At 51.4% G+C, this 23,948-nt stretch overlaps 1 protein-coding gene across 8 annotated transcripts in view; it reads right to left on the bottom strand.

The window, feature by feature from the left end:
* Nucleotides 1-23,948, bottom strand: part of LOC144722586 (caspase recruitment domain-containing protein 11-like) — a 66,720-nt gene that overhangs the window by 29,622 nt on the left and 13,150 nt on the right. For all 8 annotated transcript variants that reach the window (XM_078600796.1, XM_078600794.1, XM_078600798.1 and 5 more), the window contains exons 2-9: nucleotides 20,701-20,867; nucleotides 19,292-19,400; nucleotides 16,708-16,833; nucleotides 7,431-7,691; nucleotides 5,682-5,776; nucleotides 4,960-5,121; nucleotides 2,238-2,354; nucleotides 1,146-1,271 (exon numbers count right to left, since the gene is read on the bottom strand). In XM_078600796.1, coding sequence (XP_078456922.1) covers nucleotides 1,146-1,271; nucleotides 2,238-2,354; nucleotides 4,960-5,121; nucleotides 5,682-5,776; nucleotides 7,431-7,691; nucleotides 16,708-16,833; nucleotides 19,292-19,400; nucleotides 20,701-20,811 — 1,107 coding nt within the window. In that variant the 5' untranslated portion in view covers nucleotides 20,812-20,867. The remainder of the gene's footprint in view (nucleotides 1-1,145; nucleotides 1,272-2,237; nucleotides 2,355-4,959; nucleotides 5,122-5,681; nucleotides 5,777-7,430; nucleotides 7,692-16,707; nucleotides 16,834-19,291; nucleotides 19,401-20,700; nucleotides 20,868-23,948) is intronic.

Here is a 23,948-nt window from a genome sequence, read left to right as displayed (position 1 = left end):
CATTCCCGTTGCGTGCGGCATGTCCGCGTCTTGCTTGCAGATTCCCAGACATTACTCGTACATAGCACGTCCATATCTGAGCAGTACAGGTGAAATTTTGTATTTTGTAAGAGGGATTTATGTAGACCATAAAATCATGCCCTTTGAAAGCAACACATTTCTTTAACTCGTTTTCAAAAATGTTGTGCTACGTACATTTCTGCATACAAAGATCCCCCAGTGTCGCCTTCACAGATTGTTTGGACAAGTGGCTTTTAGCGAGCACCTATGAAGGCCGGAATGGCACACGAGGGGGTGGGTGGCCAGCATCTCGCCCGACCGCCTTTGTCTCCTCAGTGGCAATGTTTTTACACATCTCACTCGGTTCACAATTGAGGCTGAGTCGACTTAGGAGAAGCCCAGGACCGGTTCAGATAGTCGTCACTCGTGTTGGCCGTGAGCGAGAATCGAACGCCGGTCGCCGTGTTCGTAGCGCAGCGCGCTAATCGCGACACTCCCGCTCCCCACACATTGCTGCATTAACGCGCACTCACACACACGCTCCTTCATCACCTCACCGTGCCAAGTCCCGACAGACTCACCAACGCATGTCTCGCCGCTACCGTCTGCTCACTTGGTGGAGGATGAGCACTGCGTGGCTGCCCAGCGTGTTCCGTGACGGCCACAGAGGCGACGAGTCTTTGTCACGTAAACTCCCTTTGCTCACGACAGGACTCGCCTACTTGGTTCAGGTGCAACTGTAGTCCAATTATTTACAAACAACTGCAGGTGACAGTAGAAATCCTCCTTGTTCCAGACCCCGCAATACAGAAACGTGCAGTTTTGTTTTGTTTCAGGAGGCATTGGGATATTTTGGCCAATTCCTAGCCAAACACTGACTATTGCCTGCGAAAAAAGGAAACACTACCCGAGTAAAACCCACACCCGGAGGTTTTGCGCAACCGATTATTGCATCACAATCAACAACCTCAACTCCGCAGCGCAGGCTTAACATAGAGGCCTCATTGGGTGCGCCCCGATCGTAAGTGATGGATTGCATCACGGACTCCTGCAGACCATGAGCGAGCCACGAGCAAGCCAGGAGCATGCCAGGAGCATGCAGGCTGCCACGAGCGTGCCACGAGCGTGAGGGCGCGTGTCCGCACCTTCTCTCGCTCCTTCTCCACGTCCTGCAGCTCGGCCAAGATGCTCGCAATGCGGTGCTTGTGCATCTGGCAATCTTTCTCCGTGGTGTCGCATTTCAGCTCCAGGCACCCTTTGTCTTCCAGGTACTGCCGGGGGGTTAAGCAGGGCGGAGTGTCAGTGGAATCACGCGACCAGGACGAGCTATTGCTACTCTTGACTATTTTTGTTTTACCGTGCAAGGCCCCACTGAGCTGTGTAGCGCTTTTTCAGAAGCAACCTGGCCATCACAAATGAGAGCTCAACAAAGCGGCTCATCGTCACGTGGGAATTCATAGCAGCCAAACACTCTAAACGCACCTTTCTAAATGTGGAGGGAAAAACCGGAGGAACCGGAGAAAAATACACGCGAACCATGGGGAGAGCGTCCAAACGCCAAATAATCAGACGTCAGGGTCAGGATCAAACCCACCAACTACTGCATACCAGGCGAGGTAGTTAACACCTGGGGTGTGTGCGTGTATGCGGTGTGTGTGTGGGGTGTGTGTGGGGTGTGTGTGTGGGGCGTGTGTGGGGCGTGTGTGGGGTGTGTGTGTAGGGTGTGTTTGTGTGGGGTGTGTATTTGTGGGTTGTGTGCGTGTGGGGGGGCGTGTGTGTGGCATGCGCGTGTGTGGGGTGTGTGTGTATGCGTGTGTGGGGTGTGTGTGCGTGTGTGGAGTGTGTACATGTGTGGGATGTGTGTTTGGGGTGTGTGCGTGTGTGGGATGTATGTGCGTGTGTGGGGTGCATGTTTGGTGTGTGTGTGTGGGGTTTGTGTGCGTGTGTGGAGTGTGTACATGTGTGGGATGTGTGTTTGGGGTGTGTGCGTGTGTAGGATGTATGTGCATGTGTGGGGTGCATGTTTGGTGTGTGTGTGTGTGGGGTGTGTGGGGTGTGTGTGGGGTTTGTGTGCGTGTGTGGAGTGTGTACATGTGTGGGATGTGTGTTTGGGGTGTGTGCGTGTGTGGGATGTATGTGCGTGTGTGGGGTGCATGTTTGGTGTGTGTGTGTGGGGGTGTGCGTGTGTGGGTGTGCGTGTGTGGGGTGTGTAAGTGTGTCGAGCGTGTGCTGGGAACCTTATCTCTGAGCTCCTCTGCCCGTGCTAACTCTTGGCGGAGGGAGAAAATCTGATTGAGCAATTCCTCTCGTTCCTGGAGGTGTTCGCAGGAGACGTTAGAATTGTTTCCCTTTTCCTAGGAGTGGAGGAGGTAGAGATTGGCGAGAAGGTAGAAGGGGGAAGTCACATACAGACAATCAGAGCCCTGCAAAGTGCGCTATATGAATCCGAAATAGAACAAGTCCGTATGTATGTTGAACTTCTTTTGCACCGTGCGTAGCCAACCGTGCTAATCGCACATGCAGTTTATGTTAATTTATTCACAAATTAGTTGACACACGAGTTGTAAATCAAACAATGCAAAACATGTACAGCAATTTTTGCCACGTACATGCTTTGAACAGTAACGCATCTTCATAACCGATAAAAACATCACCGAACAATAATCGAATGCTTTTAAAACACAAAGCACAATGACTGTCGAGACCCGTTTAGAGAGCTCTAACAGTGGAATGTGCGCCCTGTGTACGGAGCGTTTTGTACGTGCCCGAATAAAACCCACGCAGCGGCTGTTGAATTTCGGCCTTTTACAGAGTCCCTAAGGCCCTGCGAAAAAGCGTGCAGGAAATACGACGTCGACGGTCATAAGGAACACAGAGTCGGAATATTAAAGAGTTTATGAGTCGAAGGCGTGGGAGAATGCATCCCGGCCAATTCCTCCCACTGGCAGCTCGCAGGATGTCTCAACGGTGCCACCTCACCCCTTACTCCGGCATTCTCTCTGCCACACCCGTCTCGCTCCGGTGACACCGACCCAGCGTGCCGAGGCTCCATGGTTGGACTTCGCGATTCGCCGCTGCCGCGGGCGTGAAAATGGGCCTCGGTCTAAACGTCCGCTGCACACGTGCTCATTGGACTAGGCTTCTGCATTGAAAACTCTTGGCCACTTCAGCAGGTTTTGGGAGTCTCGCAGTGCACGTTTAATTCTGTCCGATACATCAGCCCTGGCCCCCTGTGAAGTATTGTGCTGCACTGGTAATGTCCATATTGTGTCACTCAGCATTCACGTGTTATGTTATCCAAGATGATGCATCGGGCAGCCTTTAATTTACATCACCAGCCTGAGATATAACACTAAGTATAAGAATAGGTTTTAACCTTTCTGGCAATAAAACAGATGTTAAAAGAAAGCTGTCTCTGGTGTGGACCAATCCGTTTCAAAGACAATGCATATATTATCAGAGTACGTTTTTTGTTTGCATTCTGACCACAAGTATTGTGGTTAATGCAGACATGATTCCTTGTAAAAGGTTTCAGTTTAGTGTTTTAACATGTTAACATCTACTCTTAGTTCTTTCGGTAAAGTCACGTAGAAGGGAAGTAATAAAATAATAAAAATAAAACATAATAAAATAAAATAATTCTCACGACGTTTCGGCTACAACGCAAGCAGCCGTCTTCAAGTGAAGAATGAGACACTACCAAGCTAGGAGCTTATATATAAGCTGGGTTGGAGGTGGAAGAGCGCCTTAACAAAAAGAATGTGCATATGAAGAGGAATGTAGCATATTCATGGGAAATGCGTAGGAGGTGGGTGGGGGGGTTTCATAGTCATATTATGCCCATGCATTATGCAGTATCAGCAGCACCAAGAGAGGGTGCAGGGAGTAGCATTAACAAAGGAAAGGAATGTTAATAGTATGTAGCTGCAGTTACTAAACAACCACGTAGAAAACAAAATATCGAAATGTGATGTGTTGCATTACATCACATTTCGATATTTTGCGAGGTTATTTAATTTTAGTGTGCCTTTCTCCTAATTTTCAAGCTTGCGTGCCGTGCCACGTCGTCATCTTACTTGCGCAGCAGCAGCACGTTGCCGTCCACTCATTGATATGCTAATTTTCTCTGCCCCCTCCCTCTCTCCGTCCCCGCCCCCCCTCTCTATATTTAAGGGACCGTCACAGAAACGACCCCTCTCTTTGTGCCGATATGTGTCCTCTCTCTGTGTGTCCTTGTGATGTCTGTCTGCTTGTATGTCTGTCTATAGTTTTCTAGTTAGATTTTTGTTGCTATTTCTTTTATGCCTGATGATGATTGCTTGTGTTGCAATCGAAACGTTGTAATATGCTATTATTTTAATTTATTATTTTATCTTTAGACGTGACTTAACCGAAAGAACCAAAGAATAACCACACAAACTTGTGGTGAACATGCAAACAAAAACATGCTCTTAACACAACTGTTTTATTGCCAGAAAGGGTAAAACCTATTCTTATACTTTGATACTGGCAAGAAAGGTCCCATGTTAACACTTTAAGTGTTTCCAAAAGGGCTTTTGCGTCATGTAAATGAGGAAGAAAACAAATACATTTCCATGAGAGGCACAAAAAAAAAGATCTTCAGCTAAAATTCGATTTTCTGAGCCAGTGCATGGATTGTGTTTTCATTTTCATGCTCACGGTAACTGCGCAGTAATCACAGTTAACGATGATAACAAAAATAATGACTAATGACCCTATGATGGGCCGACCAATTGACCGGCACGCAACGCAAGTCGCACGTGACAACAAAGCTCAACGAACAACGTTCCAGGAAATACATTCAAGCCTGACACCGTCCAGAAACTTTCCAAAGGCAACCGACTAAAAGCCTCCACGCCACCGGTGCTGCTGCCGCCGCCGCCAAGCGCCGTGGCACGACCTCGAGCGATGTGCCAGAGAGGAGGAGCGTAGCTGCACCTTGCCCACGCGGTTGCGGAGTAGGGCATTTTCCTGCTGCAGCTGGAGCAGCACCTCCGCGTGTGGCCTGCGCTCCATGTCCTTGAGCACGCGGCGAGAGTTGCGCCGCACGACCTCGCACTCGCGCTTGGCCTCGTTGCACACGTGCTTCAGCTCGTCCACCTACCGCGGGGGGGGGGGGGGCAGAAAGAGCCGCGGGGGGCAGTGTCCGTCGTTCGGCAGGGGGTGCACAAAAGGCAAAGATCCCCTGTATAGCCTTAACAGACTTTTGGGGAAAGTACTGTTAGCGAGCACCTATGAAGGCCACCACGGCACACGAGGGGTTGGGTGGCCAACACCACGCCTGGCCGCCTTTGATTCTCCAGTGGCGATATTTATCAGGGTGCACACCACACACACAGACACAGATCCCCCACGTAGGCCATAGACTCGGGAGAAACATCAAGCAACCCGCAAGCACGTGTTAAAAGCATACGGCTTTTTCTGGCCATTGTGGGAGGAAACGAGCCGTTCGAAAATTGCCAAACGATCGATCCGTGTGACTTCATGCAGACTCGGCCATCAACCGACATGATAAAACGGCAGAACGGCCACAATAGCTGCGCGACTCGGTCTCACGGCGCGCTCCGCGCGAGAGCGGTATCCCCCCGCCTGCGAGAGGGCACGCGTCTCTCCCGCTCAGAGCGCGGGCGCGGGCGAGGGATCGTTGAGTTGGCGCTTACCTCCAGCTGCAGCTCACGGCACCTCATGTGCGCCGCGGTGCGCTCGTTGCTCATCGTCATCATCCTCATCGCCAGCGTGTAGTTCTCATCTTTAACTGTCAACAACGACAAAGGCCCCCCCCCCCGTGTAGCCTTAACACACTGTTGGGGCAAGCAATATCAATGGAGCCTTTTTTTTGCCAGTATCAACGTATGAAAAATAAAAGTAGGTTTTACCCTTTCTGGCAATAAAACAGGAGGTGTGAAGATGGTCAAACACCAAATAGAAACCTTTCGCAAAGAATCGAGTCTGCATTAACCAGACGTACTTGTGGTGAACATGCAAACATTGATTTATTGCCAGAAAGGGCAAAACCTATTCTTACTTTTTCATATGTTCGGGCAAACGCTGTTAGCGAAAAGCACGGCACAAGAGGGGGTGGGTGGCCACATTGCAACAGGTACTCATTTGAGGCCGAGTCGACCTATAGGAGAACCAGGACCAGCTAAGATATTCGTCACCGGTGCTGGCCGTGAGCGGGAATCAAACTCGGGTTGTAGCGTGGTGCACTAACCACCGCTCCCGTCAACGCCACCGCCACATTCGCTGCTACGGCACCTCCCCTGCTCGCAGCGCACAACGAGCGGCCGCTCACGGCGGTTTGCGTGCCCCAATTGCGCACTACCGAAGGCAGCACGGGTTTCGTGATGAGTAGACACTTCGATAACATTGACAATGAATGCTGTAAGTTTGTATAGTTCAACAGAAGACAGTATCGAGGCACGTGACTATAGAGGTGTTTTCTTGCTTCCTGGCCACATTTTACAGAAGAAAATGAATGCGTTGAGAGATTCATCTTTTCATTGTGTAAATTTTTTAAAATTTGAACTCACATTATTTAAGTGTAATCTCATTTGTTACGGATTTTGTGCCTGTTTTTCAAGGAAAAGACTGTGAGTCTCAATGAGTTCTCAGGTGCCCACCTCTGTTTACTGAACGGGGATAAATCCGTCTCAAGTTAAGGACAGTCATGATGCGAGTTATGGGGCAGCTGCAGCCTCTGACAAGGACTTGCCAAGAGTGTTGCCTTCCAGCTGTGTACCTAATCCAGACAGGTGTTGAACTCTGCCTCCATGGAGCAAACCCAATGCTCACCGCTGCCCCACCAAACGTAATTCCTCTGCCCTCTGTCCCTTCGCTCGAAGAGGATATCGCAGCTGTATGAAAGGATTACGCCTGACGGCAATGTGGCTAAAGCTCACGACTCTCTCTTGAAATATGATCATCCTCATAGCAGGTTAAATGAATTAATAATCCCTCCAGGGTGGTTAAAGTAGGCACCACTATGTTGGAAAATGTTGAAACGGTGGTTGTGCAATGTGAGACTATTGCCTGCCAAAAGCATGGAATTTCCACCACTGCCGACAGCGATGAGCAATAGCCCCGCCTGCGTTTGAAGGGGGGACACGTTGGCTTGACCTCGAATGCCCGACAGCTGTATGTGAGCCCCTCAAGGCCGCCGCCATTCATTCTGTTTCACTCTCTCACTATTTCCCAGCCCCAATTTTTTTTAACTCGTCTCTCTCTCTCTCTTTCTGCCTCTCCTCCCTCCAGGAGTTCGAAATCATAAATTTAACGGCACTGTTAAACAAACAAAACGAGAAAACCCATTAAAATTGGTAAAAAGGGGATGCTTAAACACCGGATGTGCCACTTTGGAAACCTTTCACCCCGCGCACCGCATGGCCCAGCCCAACCCCAGAGATCACCTCGCGCCAGCTCGTCGCTGTAGTTGTCCCTCTCCTCCTGCACACGCTGCAGGCGGTCCTGCACCTGCACGAGCTCCACGCCCTTGGCCTCCAGGATTTTGAGTCGATCCTCGAGGGCGGCGATCTTGCCCCGCAGGTGGCCCAGCTCGCGCTGTTTCGACGACAGCTGGGACTCGAGCCGCACGAGCTGCGCGATGAGGCAGCGGGGGAACGGCTCGGCCATGTGATGCTGCTCCAACAGCGGCAACGGATCTGGAAACTCTGCGAGAAACAACGGGAGAGAGATGCGGAAAGGGGGTCAAGGGGTTTTGACGGAGCCATTCATAGCCGAAGGCATTTGTCTGTATGTAGCAAAGGACAAGTGCATGCATGTGAGCATGCACATGGTAATCAATGCATGGGTGACATGTGGTTTTAATACTGCAAGAGTGGCTTTGTAGGCATGGCTCAAAACAGATGATTTATCCCTTCATACAATGAACGCAATAAAGAGACTAATTACACAACGTGGACCTTGTTTGCACGTGGATCTCAGAAAAGCATGGCACGTACGTATGCACGTATGTATTTTTTACATATTTTGCACCGTACGTTACCAACGGTGCTAATCGGAGGCGCGGAAGAAGGACAACAAACTAAACACAAAAAGCAGTTCTAAAATAAATTAGCATGCCCCCCCCCCCGCCGCCCCATCAATGCAGGTATGAGTAAATAAATTGTAAAAAAAAAATGGCCGCTATAGAACATCTAAGTGCAAAATTAAGGGGCAGGGAGGAAGCAGATCACCAACTTGGAACCCGTTCACGGATTATCCTCTAGTGGACATTGCTTTTTAAGATTCATTCGCACATTTAGCCCCCCCCATCCCTCCCTATCCCCCCCCCCCCATCTCTCCCGTCCTTCCTTAGAGAGTTATCCGAGTTAAGGAAGTAGTCACCGTTCGTAATAATCATTGTCATTCACATTGTGTCTAGACTACTGGTGTCAATTCCCATGCACACTACCCTCTGTGCATACTTGAATCGTTTGTTCAATGCAAATTAATTTGTAAAATTAAAAATGTGTTTCAATTACACGTGTGTGCAGTTCCACATGGAAGGATAATGTCACAGGGATGACTGTACTTGGCCATTTAGCAGAACATTTTAAAATGAAAAAATGAACAGAGAAAATAGGATAAACGTGAGACATTTCAATAATCACAACGCAAATGCCGTCTGTGTGCTATCTCCGCCTTCTTTACAAGAGCGCTTTACGGGTCCACGCACACGATGCTAGAGAGAGCCACCGTGGTACGGCTAAGACCTCCACTGAACATGCCGCGTTGTGCGACCCTAGAGAGCAATCATATTCACGTTACAAAAGAAGGCTTTAGAACAGTTTATATGTCAAACGTGTTGACCAGAACACAATCGTTTTCACGTCGAAATATTTAGAAACAGCAGGGAAATGCTCTGGGAGGTTGTGTACATGTGTAGTGGTGATACGCGCTGGGTGTATATGTCGTGTGCCAGCGCGTATGTACGGGTGTGTGTGTGGTGACGCGCGCTGACGGGGAGGAGCAGGCGTCAGTGCGCGGGTGGGGGTAGTGCTGCTGATTGGCTGTGTGCCGGTGACGCGCCCAGAGGGAGTGATCGGGTAGCAGCGCGGTGTGATTGGTCGGGGAGTGGAAACACGCGCTGAGCGGAACCGGATCGTAGGGATAGCGCGTGGGGATTGGGTAACTGAGGAGCGGTGCCGACGTTGAGGTCCGCATCCGCTCCGTCTCCCGGGAAGAAGGGGTATATAAGGTGATGCACAGAGGAGCAGGGGCGGAAGTGGAACCATCTAAGAATGAAGACGAAGGTGCAGAGATAGAGCCCGGAGAGGAGAGTAGAGGAGAGTAATGGAGAGTAGAGCTGAGTAATGTATAGTGTGTAGCCAGCGAGAGAGAACGGTCTACACGAGCTGAGTAATGTATAGTGTGTAGCCAGCGAGAGAGAACGGTCTACACGAGCCGAGTATGCATACGGTGTAGCCAGAGAGAGAGATGCAAAGTCTACACGAGGCGAGTGGAGAGTGTAGCAGAGGCGCAGAGTCTACACGAGGCGAGAGAGGAGTGTAGCCGAGGCGCGGAGTCTACACGAGGCACAGAGAGCCGGCAGCACAGAATCCAGAGTCAAGAGAAGCGCATTGTGAAGAAGAGAGGCCACGCGTTGTATTGTTACAAGTCAAGATTTAATAAAAGAAGTGTGTTCCCGTCAAGGAGTTTCCTGCCGTCATTTTCCAATACTTCATCTGGCGTCAGAAGTGAAACGGGCTTCCAAGTATGGAGACGAGGAAGACCCGTAGGACCCACGGGATTGACCGCGAGGAAGACCTGGACGACTCGGGGCCGCTGGTGGCGGGGGGTGAGGAAGAGGACTTGCCCACGCTGCAGGGTCCGTCGACGGCGCCGGCCGAGCGACCGGGGACAGACGCCGGGCTTCGTGAGGCGCACTCCCGACTGGCGGAGCTGCTGCTCGCCGCCGCGTCCATCTTGGCGGAGATCAGCTCGTCGGGAGGAGCGGGGACGATGGGGGACATTTTACAAGGTCGCCCCGCAGATTCCCGCCAAAACGAATGGGGGATTCCCGCCATTGCGCCTGGGCCTACTTTTGGCGGGAACGGCGAGCGCCACGTGGTGGTGGGTTCCCAAGCGCGCGCATCGACGTCATCAGCGCGCGAGGGGGTCCGCCATCTTACGTCTGCTGCTGGAGCCGCCATCTTAGACACCGACGGACAGGCGGAGAGGAACCACGAGGCGGATGACTTCATTTTTCAGCAGCGCCTGCCCACGTTGTCAGCCTTCAAGGCGGAAGGCGGAGACTGGGGCCAATTTCAGCGAAGGTTTTTGGCCCATAAAGAGATGTCAGCGTGGTCCGATGCTACGGCGCTGCGGGCATTGCCCGCCATGCTGGACGACGATGCGCTCGCGGCCTTCAGGGCTGCACGGAAGTCAGACCGCTCCACGCTGAAGGATGCGCTGGGGTTGTTGGCCAGGGTCTACGGGCCTCCCTCTACGTGCCGCCATCAGTTCTACGCAAGACGGAAAGCGGCCACGGAGACCGCGCTGGCCTATCGCACGGCGTTGCTGGCTCTTGCTGATGCTGCGTTCCCTCGGATGGACGAGGAGGGCCAAGACGCGATGGTTTTGGAGCAGCTGCTCAAGTTGGCGCAGGACCTGGGGGTCCCTATCAACACAGCTGACGAGATTGATATTTCTTCTTTGAGAGTCGCCACGAGTATTCAAGCGCACGAGGCCCTACAACGGAAGCAAGGCGTTGGTTGCAACGCTGCTGTCGTCGCAGCCCCGGGTTTGGTGGTCGCCGAACCCCAAGTCGTCAGCCCACGAGAGGAGGCGTTCGCCACGGGACGACCAGGGGACTGGAGGCCGGGGGCCCGGTCGCCTCTGCGATCGGGCCGAAAGTCGGAGCAACCAAGATCTACTCCGACCCTCGTCACGTGCTATAACTGCGGCCTCCGGGGCCACGTGGCGTCCGGGTGCCGCGCTCCGCGGCAGCGCGCCATGGGAGCTCGGCTGGACGACGACCGAGAGCCCAAGTCATCTCTACAATCCCCGGCAAGTCGCGGCACCTCACACGCTCGGCCTGTTTATTCGGCACACATGGGACGCCGCGTTGCGGCGGAGGAGGGCCGGTTAAGGTTCGGGGATTCGGTTCGGCGAGGGGGGTTCGGCCGGGACCAGGGAGACATTGAATGGGCGGAATTGGGGCATAGAATTGTGGCTGCTTCGGCGGGTTCGTCCGTTGTTACGGGATCTATTGATGGGGTTGAGATTAGGGTGTTAGTGGACACGGGGGCATCGGCAACTATTATATCGGACCTCATTTATAATATTCTTCCGGTCCAATGTCGTCCGCTGCTTCCAGTGGATGTGCCATTTTACGCCGCTAATGGGGGATCGTTGGGCATTATCGGTCAGGTTAGGGCGTCCATTTGCATTGGAGATATCAAATTGTCGGGACCCGTTTTCGTTTCGTCTTCTTTGGCAGTTCCGTGTCTTTTGGGCACTGACTTTTTGGCTAAAATGCCCATTAAAATTCTTATCGATCAACGATGCATTGAACTGCCATCGGGTCGCCGGATTTCATTTTTGACGGGCCCTACTGACATTCGGACGGCGTGCGCTACGATACAAGCGGTGGCGACGCAGACAGTGCAAGTGCCCCCGGGTTCACAGATGTTGATTCCCCTCCGGTTGCGGAAACCATGGGTGAGGGAGGCTTCGGGACAGAGTATGCTTTTGGGTCCTTCTAACAAGGCTGTCGGGGGTCTTGATTTATCGGTGGCTCACACTTTGGTGCGGGCTGACAGGGATCCGTTTGTGATGGTTTTGAACGCGGGGTCGCGACCAGCTGTCATTCCGCAGGGCACCGTGCTGGCTCACGCGGCGCAGGTCCCTGGGGATGATGGGTTGGTTGCGCAGGTGGGCTCGAGCCCCGCGCGGAACGTTGAGCCAAGGGAAGACCTTGAGTGGGTCCATTCGTTATGTGCCGCCTCGGACGATTTGTCGGCGGCGCAGTTGGGTGCGCTGCGCGAGTTGCTCATTGAATTCTCTGATGTATTCAGTAAACATAAGTATGACATTGGGTGCACGGATTTGTTGCACCATCACATTGAAACGGGCGATGCGGCGCCGGTCAGGCTAAATCCCTTCCGACTGAGTCCCGTGGAGAAGGAACATGTTCAGTCGGCTGTTAACGATATGCTAGAAGCCGATATTATTTCGCCCTCCTCTAGCCCGTGGGGAGCGCCTATTGTGCTGGTTAAGAAGCAGGACGGGTCCCTGCGATTCTGCGTTGATTTCCGTCGCCTGAATAAGATCTCTGTGGCTGACGCGTATCCGCTCCCCAGGATGGATGAGTCCCTCGATGCATTGTCTGGTGCGCGATATTTTTCGACTCTTGATTTGTTATCGGGGTTTTGGCAGTTGCCGCTCGACGAAGAGTCGAAACCTAAGACAGCATTTCGGACTCCAGGGGGGCTGTTCCAGTTTAACCGGTTACCCATGGGACTTCACTCCTCTCCAGCGACGTTTCAGCGACTTATGGAGCTGGTTTTGTCGGGCTTGCAGTGGGATACATGCTTGATTTATATGGACGATGTCATTGTTTTCAGTAAAACGTTTGAGGAACACCTCCGGCGATTGAGAGGGGTGTTCTTGCGAATGCGATCGGCTAAGTTGAAATTTAAACCGGCCAAATGTCACCTCCTTCGTAGGTCCGTTAGATACTTGGGTCACATTGTCGATTCTTCGGGGATCTCCACCGATCCCGCGAAGACGGATTGTGTCGGTTCGTGGCCGACACCTACGTCCGTTTCCGACGTGCGTAGTTTCATCGGGTTTGCTTCTTATTATCGGCGGTTCGTTGAGCACTTCGCCACTATTGCAAAACCCTTGCACGCTCTAACGGCGAAGGGAGTGAAGTTCAAATGGGGACCGGAGGAGGAGGCCGCGTTTCGCTCCCTCCGGGACGCCTTGGTGGGTGCCCCACCCTTGTGTTATCCCGATTTTGCCAGTCCCTTTTTGCTGGACACGGATGCTAGCAACACGGGCATTGGGGGGGTGCTATCCCAAGTCGTTGGGGGTGTCGAAAGAGTTGTCGCCTACGGTAGTAGGGTGTTGTCTCCGGCGGAGCAGCGCTACTGTGTCACCCGTCGCGAGCTGCTTGCCATTGTTTTTTTTGTGCAGCAGTTTAGGCCATATCTTTATGGTCGTCACTTTACAGTCCGAACGGACCACGCGGCGCTACAGTATTCATTGAGGGTCGCCCAGCCCTCGGGCCAGTTGTCGCGTTGGTTGGAAGTCCTCCAGGACTATCAGTTTACGACTACGTACCGTAAGGGGTTGCGACACACGAATGCCGATTGCTTGTCGCGGTTGTTGCCTTGTGATGAATGCGCGTGTTTGTCGGGATCGGCGCGCTGTAAACCGACGCTTGCGGGGGAGATGGGGGCACTGGCTGCGACAGCGGGCGCACCGATCGGGGATGATTCCACTGCCTCTCAGGGTCGGGACTCGCTGCTCTCGCTGTCGCTCAGCGAATGGGGCCGCCTCCAGATGGCGGACAGCTCGCTGCTAGCATTGCGCCGCAAGGTTGGGGGTCCCGAGGGGGACCAGGAGCGTACCGGCTCCTATGTACTTGAGCGGGGCGTGTTATTGAAATGGGACAGTTTGTCCCGGCGGAACGCACTCGTGGTGCCTTCCGCTGTGAGGGGGAGGGTTGTCTTGGCGGCACACGAACGCCTCTTGCACTTGGGAGTTAACAAGACGCTTGCCCTGCTTCAGCGTGACTATTACTGGCCGGGAATGGGAAGTGATGTGGTGCATATTCTGAAGGGGTGCGTTGAGTGCGCCAGGCGTAAACCACCGGCCGTGGCAGCTAATCCACCGCTGCAATCTATTCAGGTCTCGCGTACCAACGAGCTCGTTGCACTCGATATTTTGGGGCCCTTCCCAGTCACGCCGAGAGGGAATAAATATTTGTTAGTGGGGGTCGAATACTTTACCCGATGGCCTATGGCGTGGCCTCTCGCTAACCAGTCGGCAGCGGCTGTGACGGATGCCTTCGTCCAGGGCTATGTCCTGGACAAGGGGGCTCCCGAACGCCTGCTGACCGACCAAGGTAAAAAATTTTCGAGTAAATTGTTGCAAGAGGTGTGCGATCTGTTGGGTACCGAGAAGGTGCGTACCTCCCCGTACCACCCGCAGACTGACGGGATGGTGGAGAGACTCCACAAAACCTTGACTTCCATGCTGTGCCAGCAGGTGTGCGAGGCACATGTAGATTGGGACCTGCAGGTCCCGGGAGTCCTTGCCGCGTATAGAATGGCCCCCCATGCAGCTACGGGGTTTTCCCCATTCTATTTGATGTACGGTCGGGAAGCTGACCCGCCAATAGAAACGCAACTTGGCCTGTCCGCTCCACGAACTAATTCTAATTTGGCAGAACATATTAAGTTTAATATTCACAAGCTGACAGAGGCGAGGGAGGCCGCGCGGCTTAATTCGCGGGCTCGCCAAATTGCTAATGAACGGTTGCGGGCACGGAAGGTGTCCATGCACGAATGGAAACCAGGTGACAGGGCCTGGCTGCATTGCCCTCAGGCACCCTTGGCTACGTCGCCTAAATTGTTGAGACCGTGGAGGGGACCCGTGGAGGTCGTGCGCGTTGCACGGCCCCAGTGCGTTCAGATAAAGTGGGGAAAGCGCCGGTGGTACGTTCACCCCTCCCGACTGAAACCGTTCTCGCCTCCATATGGCCTCCCCTTGTGTCGTGATGGCCGGGCGTGTGACGTGACCGGCGACCCAGAGGGGGAAATGTCTCTGCCTGATCCACACGTATTTTCGCCTGATCTGCTCCCAGGTGTCTCGGAACTGACAGCTGCCGATCACCGGCGGCCGGATCTCCGCGGCGGGGCCGGCCCTTTCAGGCCCGTTCCGCGCCGTCTGGAGCAGCCGGAACCGCCGGACGGTCGTCAGTGTCCCGCCCCATACGATGGACCAGCCAGACGGACTCGCGCCAGGTCGTGCTACTTTGCATGACCTGCCTCGTGAGGAGTCGGGGCAGTTGGAGCGCCTCGTCACTGCGTGTAGTCGCAGGGACGTGGGGCGCGTTCGTTTCGAATTTGCTCGTATCGTGTTATTGTTGACTTTTCGGGTTCATTGTCAATCTGTACATAGTTATTCTTGTTGTTGTTGGTGTTGTGTTATGTTACGGGGCACACTCGGGGGGTTACGGGGTTTTTTTTTTTTGTTAGTTGTCGTTTTATCGTCGCGGTTGGTTGTTGTTAGCAGCCGGGCCGGCTGCGAGCTATGTGGGAGGGGGTGATGTAGTGGTGATACGCGCTGGGTGTATATGTCGTGTGCCAGCGCGTATGTACGGGTGTGTGTGTGGTGACGCGCGCTGACGGGGAGGAGCAGGCGTCAGTGCGCGGGTGGGGGTAGTGCTGCTGATTGGCTGTGTGCCGGTGACGCGCCCAGAGGGAGTGATCGGGTAGCAGCGCGGTGTGATTGGTCGGGGAGTGGAAACACGCGCTGAGCGGAACCGGATCGTAGGGATAGCGCGTGGGGATTGGGTAACTGAGGAGCGGTGCCGACGTTGAGGTCCGCATCCGCTCCGTCTCCCGGGAAGAAGGGGTATATAAGGTGATGCACAGAGGAGCAGGGGCGGAAGTGGAACCATCTAAGAATGAAGACGAAGGTGCAGAGATAGAGCCCGGAGAGGAGAGTAGAGGAGAGTAATGGAGAGTAGAGCTGAGTAATGTATAGTGTGTAGCCAGCGAGAGAGAACGGTCTACACGAGCTGAGTAATGTATAGTGTGTAGCCAGCGAGAGAGAACGGTCTACACGAGCCGAGTATGCATACGGTGTAGCCAGAGAGAGAGATGCAAAGTCTACACGAGGCGAGTGGAGAGTGTAGCAGAGGCGCAGAGTCTACACGAGGCGAGAGAGGAGTGTAGCCGAGGCGCGGAGTCTACACGAGGCACAGAGAGCCGGCAGCACAGAATCCAGAGTCAAGAGAAGCGCATTGTGAAGAAGAGAGGCCACGCGTTGTATTGTTACAAGTCAAGATTTAATAAAAGAAGTGTGTTCCCGTCAAGGAGTTTCCTGCCGTCATTTTCCAATACTTCACATGTATGTGTGTGTCTGTTGGCTTTGGGGAGCGGTAGTGTAACGGTTAGCGCTCTGCGCTACAAACCCAGCTAACAGAGTTTGTTTCCCGCTCACAGCCAACACCAGTGACGATTATTTGAACAGGATCCCCCTTATAGCCTTAACAGGGGCTTTTGGGGCAAGTGCTGTGAGTGAGTAGCACCTATTAAGGCCGGCACGGCACACGATGGGATGGGTGGTCAGCACCACGCCCGGCCGCCTTTGTTTCCCGAGTGGCAATGTTTATACACTGCACCAGGTACTCATTTGGGGCTGAGTTCACCTAGGGGAGGCCCAGAACCGATTGAGATCATTTTCACTGGTACTGGCCATGAGTGAGAATAAAACTCTGGTCACCAGATTTGTAGCGCAACACGCTAACCGCTACACTACCACTCCCCATGTGCATAAGTAGACCAATGCACATACATACACATAAAGTACAAATTTTCATATATGGAAATGTTATTGTACAATCTTTATTCCCATTAACTGAAACGCAGGAAGAGAATGCCCATGACAACAAGGCGACATGCAAATACATAACGATAAATTACCAAAAAATACAAAAGCACGTACCTTGGCCAGCCTTAGGAGGGTTTCCACTGATCTTGGTGTAGACATTTTGGTATTGCGTCTCCAGCAGTGTCATGAACACTTCGTAGGCCTTCTTGCCCTTGGTCTGCAAGATGTCCAACAAACGGCCTAGAGACACGGACATTCTCACGGTCATCAATACGGAAACCACCAAACAATAACAGAACTGTTTGAGGGCCTCTCCCATCCTCCTCCTCATTCCTCAAACGTTAAACAGCTGCACTGCATCCCACTCCGAGCTGTCAATGATGTCCATCATCATCATCATCACATGGCCACCACACCCAACACCGCTTCCTCTGCCGCCCGATGCCTGTTGCACGAGGTTCATAAAATGTACAAAAAACTAAGTTAGGGTCGATATCTTTACTCTGGCATAACCTGTTTTCATTTCCAATTTTAGGCAGAAAACTACAAATGTTGTGAAATTGCGGTGGAATGGTACCCCACTTTGACGTGGCGTAGTCTCTGCGCAGTTAGAAAATGGGGCCACTCCTTGGTAACTGCAAAAAGGGGAAACGCGAATGAGTGCCGATAAATGAAACAGAAAGATTTGAAATGTAAAGAGAGGGCTAAGGCCTAGCGAGGGGAAAGCGTCCCACGCAACCCGTGACATGGGTCCTGCCAGGCACAAATGACAGGCTCCACTTCTGGGAGATGCACGCGCGCGTTGGGGGTGGGGGGGTGAATAAATATTGTGAAGAAGGTGGCTGCGTCGTAAGCTCCCCTCACGTGATCAGCCATTCCACCACTTATTGCCTCGAAACCCTCCGATGTACTTCTGGCTCCACCGTGTGTTGTTTGTGACATTTTCGCTCCATGTGCTGGGAGCTTTCTCGCTCCAAGCACCACCAGGTATTGACCGCTCAACCTCGAGAAACCTCCGCAGGATTATGGTATTCATAATAAGGGTTTTTTGTTGGGTTAGATCGCGCGAGTATTAATGTGCCGTTAACCCGCACCACCCGACACAGCCAGCCAACCAGTAAGGTTCGTCACGTAAACAAAACGTGCCATTGAGTCACTACTTGAGCCCACCGGTGTGTTGGAGAGTAAATCCACAACATTCACAATTTGAGTACCTTGTCATTTCGCTGGTAATTACATCCGGCATTATCGGGTGATTTTTACAGAATTGCCGGGATTATGGTAGTGCCATAAATTCTGCCCAAAGCCTTCTGGTAACTCATGCTCCCCCTCACCCCCTCCTCTTGTAAAAAATACTAATTTAAGCTGTCTGGAAACAAGTACGATCACAGAAAATGTCATCAACATCAATTACTGCCGGTGAAAACCGGTGAGGATGATGGAAGCATCGCACAATGAACACCGCATTGATCGGACTCGAGACAGAAGCAATAGAAACAAAAGTGAATCGAATTGTCAGCCGTTGTCAACGTGGCACAATTTACACGACGAAAGGAGTCCTCACAGTAGGGCACTGCTGCATCGACATCGTGCTGCACAGGTCTGTTCCACAGTGAATGAACAGCAGCACTTCAATGTGCCATCAGGGGAAATGCAGTCCATTCCAGAAAATCATGTTTTGCAACAATGCACAAACTGTGGAGTTATAAAAAAAAAATTACAATTTAGACAGCCATGAAGTTTAAATCATGGCTGTGTGCCAACAGCTGCAAGCTACGAGCTGCAAGCACCCCCTGCATCGCACCTGTTCGCCATCCCCGACCCCCCCGTCATCATTGTCATCCACCAGCATGCAGGTTGATTACCTGCGACAGCTACAGCATCATCATCATCACGGTCAACAAACCATCGAGCGCCATCTCACAACACTTGAGTGACCATCACCCTGTCAATGCCAGACATCATCATCATCGTCGTCGTCTTCTTCATCATTTAAACCCCTTCATCCACATCCTGTGTGATGCGTTTAACATGCATAGGAATTATTTCCTGCCCATGGATGCTTTCAATTCAGAAGCTTTGAGTGCCCCATGTGTTACACAGGCAGCTCGCGCAGCTCAATTCCCGAGCCATTTAAAGGAACTTTCGGCTCGCCTGACGAAAATTCACAATACAAGTGGAATCGCACGGAATAATCCACCTGTTATACACGGGTGAACATCGGGTCTTAAACCGGCACTTTGTCCTGGTATGCGCTTTGGGAAATTATGTAATTTATTCAGATATCCGTGAATTATTTGTTGGGGATAAGTGAAGGTTTCACTGGCAGATCCATCACATTGCCCACAACTTTGCAGATAAGTGAAGTCAAGTCACACACAACACGGATAGCAGGACTCGCAAATGTTAATACACCAAATCACCAAGCTCTACCGTATATTGAGGATTACCTTTTCTCTCATCAATAATCATCGTGATTTGCCTCGTTATTGATTTGGTAATCATCAATGCGTTGCTTGATTCAAGTGAAAAATAGCATCCGTTTTAAAACGACACTTATTAAAACTGTACTCAAGTGGAGGCATAACATCATCATATAAAAGTTGAGGTCATGGGAGTGAACCACGTGATCAAAGGTAGCTCCTGCGGGTCGCATGACCGAGTTGTGTCGAGGCGACCAGGGAACGGGGACACTCACTCATGCGCATGGCCTCGTTCTTGAGGGTCAAGTCACCACACGTCACCTCCTCCTCATCCTGGACGGAGATGACCCCATACGATCGCAGGTGATGCGTCACCCTTGAGGCCTGCGCATTTGGGGGGTGGGGGGGGGGATCACGAGCACTCTCATCAATTAATGCGATTGAGGGACACGATCACAATTGTAAGTTGCCATTCCATGGCTTTTCAAGTCACCATTACAGGCAATGACGAATCATTATTGCTTCATCCACAGAGATCCATTCCCAAAATGTGTTATTCAGGCTTTCACAAATGGTTCGAGAACAATCAGGTGACTATTATTTCTGGCATGTGATAAACAATAGCAACCTCACACAGTTGTCCAAGTCAAGGTTTTGTAGCGCGGGAAGCCAAGCTGAAAAATTCACGTAGCCGACCGGATGACACGCACTCATCTGTGTCAGCATACACTCCCGCACGTGCGATAAGCAAAGGCCAACACTGTGAAATGCTGTATCGTATCAACTATCATATAAACTATCATGCCGCACCCACCGAGTCAAGCTTAGACACGAACACGTGTGCCTTGCGAGGTTTGTTTTACAGCCACCCCTGACATTCAATCACAGGAATTGTTTCCCATCTTGGAGTCACGGTTTCAATTCGAGAGTTAATTCTCCGAATAACTCACGGTGATTGTAGCACCTCTAGTGGATGCAGGGGTCAGGTGTACCAATTGTATGCAATATACACACATGGAAACATATGGTCATGGATTTTACGCCCACGGTGTTTTCAGGATTAGGGGCTGTCCATAAATGACGTCACGCGATTTTGGACGATTTTTGACCCCCCCCCCCTCATCACACGGCGTAACAAAAAGTCAGACCCCCCTCAAATATGACGTCACAAAGCTCTGCCCCCCCCACCCCCCCAAAAAAAACATGTTTCAAATTGCTTTAAACTATTGTCATTGTAGTGCGTATTTAATGTGGTGCTGCACTCTGATGTTGTAGGAGAAAACATTTATAAAAAAAGTTTATTTAATTAAGTAGAACGTGTTGTCTAGATTTATTTAAAGTTGTGCATTTTGATGTGACGTCACATTTCTCAAACCCCCCCACCTCCTCACACATCGTCACAAATGTCTGACCCCCCCCCCCCAGGTGCGCGACGTCATTTATGGACAGCCCCTTAGTGTCAATCGATGAATCGATGCATCGTCCTTATGCCGCATTGTTTATATGACGGGGTCTTGGCATCTTTGGTGGCTCACGGAGGCGAGTGAAGAAGGGGCGGGAATGGTGGAATGGTTCGTGTGGGATGGAGAATGAGAACGAGGCACTCCTCGATGCTGAACCCAAAAAGCCATTTCTCTTTGAGACAACACACCCGTGCAATACAGCAACATCCACCCCCCCCTACCTTGATGCTGTTCACGATGACCTCGCGGAACCGCTCCAGCTGGTCCCAAAGCAGCTTATCCTCGTCCTCAATGTCCATGGAACCCTTTAGAATTAGTGATTCACATTCCATTGATGTACCGGTCTGCTTCCGAACAGACGAGCTGTTGGCTCTCTTTCAGCCGACACCTGGAAGACAGCACAACGAGCATGATGTGCGTTTGCAATGTAAAGTACGAATGTGTACACAAGGATTCCTCTACTTACGAACTTTCAGAGATACGAACAAACCTGTCCGTATGTCCAAGAGTCGAAAGTTTAACCGTGAAGAACCAGTGGCGTCTACATCTATGTGAGATTAAACAATTTTTTAAGCAATTTCTCGTGTTTAGTGTACACGCCATACAACATGTTTGAGATCGACAGGAGTAAAGTTGGACTTACGAACAAATCGACTTACGAACAGACCTCTGGAACCTAACTCGTTCGTAAGTAGAGGAGTCCCTGTACAGTACAAAAGATGCTCTCCTCTCTGTGCGTGTTTCTCATTGCACCTCGGGCAGAATCGGTGTCAACAAAAGCCCCATGCAGCACTTGGAGACATATTACCTCTTCTGGTCGTTCGCCTGTCGGTTTACTTTCAATATCCACTCGCTTTGGGTTTTGTTCCCGTGGGTTTTGGGGGGGGGGGGGGTCGGGAAATTGTGGTAATATATTTAAGATGTCGATATAAACCGTGCACTAATTAGGACAGACCCTTGAGTCGCTTCACCAACTCACGAAACACGATCACGATGAAACCCACCCAGCATTGGGGAGCGATGGTAGAACGGTTTCGAACTGGGTGAAGTGAACGTCGAGGGAGGGGAGCCTGAAGACGTGACCAGGCAGAACACCCAGACGCCCACGACCTCGTAAAGATATTTAAAAGATGTGCATGACATGAGACCCTAACACTCACATTTCCTCCTTCTCATTATAGAGGCGTTTGAGGAATTCCTTGTTCAAACAGGCTTTTGAAAGGGATACATTTCCAAAGCGTCTGCATCGTTATCGAGTACAGCCACGGCTCATGCTTGAGTACAATCGATGTACCGGGATACCCCAGTCTACGTCGGGGATGCGCTCCAGAAAGGTCCGACGACGTATATCGAAACGCTTTTATTTAACTCACTCTGTCTGTTGTATCCTCAACCCTGTCTTTTGTCGTATCCTCAAATCTTGTAACTCAATTTTAACCCACTTTCCAATGTCGTATCGACTGCAAACTTGGCATACGTATGTCATACTGATGTTTCGGCTTGGGTCTAATTGTCCACGCTCAACTGACGTTGGCTGTAAATCACCAGTCCCTTACGTTATGGCAAGCTTCGGGGCCACTTCCTGGAGTCGTGGAGTTCTGCCACTACTCGTATGGTACATTTCATTCAAGCGTGTTTAAAAAAATATATTTTTAAAAGTTACTTTTTTTTCTTCAAAATCACTAAAATCCCGCACCTAAATAAGAACTTGTACTGTATAGAACAGTACGTTTCTTTATGCGCCACGCAAAGCAAGTTCGTGTACAGGGTAGTAGTAGTAGTAGGTGGAGGCGAAGGCTGAGAGGCGACGGATAACGAGACAGGAAGCACGCTGCTGCTGCTGCTGCCAGCGACGTGAGTGTGGGTTGAGGCGACGCATGGGGTAGTCGCGCTGTTAATACACTTACGGCGTATTTGTGACACGACGTAAAAAGGGGGACACGTAAACTGTGGTATAACTGTACATGTGCAGCGCTGACGAATTATACCATGTCCACCACCACTATGCCTATCAGAGATCCACCACCAGCACCATGTCCATCAGTGATACACCACCACCACCATGTCAACAGTGATTCACCACCACCAAGTCCATCAGTGATCCGCCACCACCACCATGTCCATCAGTGATCCACCACCACCATGTCCATCAGTGATCCACCACCACCACCATGTCCATCAGTGATCCACCACCACCGCCAAGTCCATCAGTGATCCACCACCACCATGTCCATCAGTGATCCACCACCACCACCAAGTCCATCAGTGATCCACCACCATGTCCATCAGTGATCCACCACCACCATGTCCATCAGTGATCCACCACCACCACCAAGTCCATCAGTGATCCACCACCACCAAGTCCATCAGTGATCCGCCACCACCACCAAGTCCATCAGTGATCCACCACCACCATGTCCATCAGTGATCCACCACCACCATGTCCATCAGTGATCCACCACCACCATGTCCATCAGTGTTTTGCCACCACCACCATGTCCATCAGTGATCCACCACCACCACCATGTCCATCAGTGATCCACCACCACCACCAAGTCCATCAGTGATCCACCACCACCAAATCCATCAGTGATCCACCACCACCAAGTCCATCATTGATCCACCACCACCATGTCCATCAGTGATCCACCACCACCAAGTCCATCAGTGATCCACCACCAAGTCCATCAGTGATCCACCACCACCATGTCCATCAGTGATCCACCACCACCATGTCCATCAGTGATCCGCCACCACCATGTCCATCAGTGATCCACCACCAAGTCCATCAGTGATCCGCCACCACCATGTCCATCAGTGATCCACCACCACCACCAAGTCCATCAGTGATCCACCACCACCAAATCCATCAGTGATCCACCACCACCAAGTCCATCATTGATCCACCACCACCATGTCCATCAGTGATCCATCACCACCATGTCCATCAGTGATCCACCACCACCACCAAGTCCATCAGTGATCCACCACCACCAAATCCATCAGTGATCCACCACCACCAAGTCCATCATTGATCCACCACCACCATGTCCATCAGTGGTCCGCCACCACCACCATGTCCATCAGTGATCCACCACCACCACCATGTCCATCAGTGATCCACCACCACCATGTCCATCAGTGATCCACCACCACCACCAAGTCCATCAGTGATCCACCACCACCAAATCCATCAGTGATCCACCACCACCAAGTCCATCATTGATCCACCACCACCATATCCATCAGTGGTCCACCACCACTGTCAATTGTATCAGTTTTAAAAACGATAAAACAACAGTACAGTTGAAAGAGCTGTTCAGTTAAAACATATTTCAGCTTTCACTGTCTTACGTGAACATAAATGACCAAAATATTGATTATCTTATGTTATCTTAATTTATCTTGTTTTTAATTCATATAGCAAACTGTGGAGCAGAATAGTGTGATGAGATGATTTGATGAGAAG

Source organism: Lampetra planeri, chromosome 15, assembly GCF_965212315.1.
Source record: "Lampetra planeri chromosome 15, kcLamPlan1.2.h2, whole genome shotgun sequence".
NCBI classification, from domain to species: domain Eukaryota; kingdom Metazoa; phylum Chordata; class Hyperoartia; order Petromyzontiformes; family Petromyzontidae; genus Lampetra; species Lampetra planeri.
This window is presented reverse-complemented; position numbering and strand designations above follow the sequence as displayed.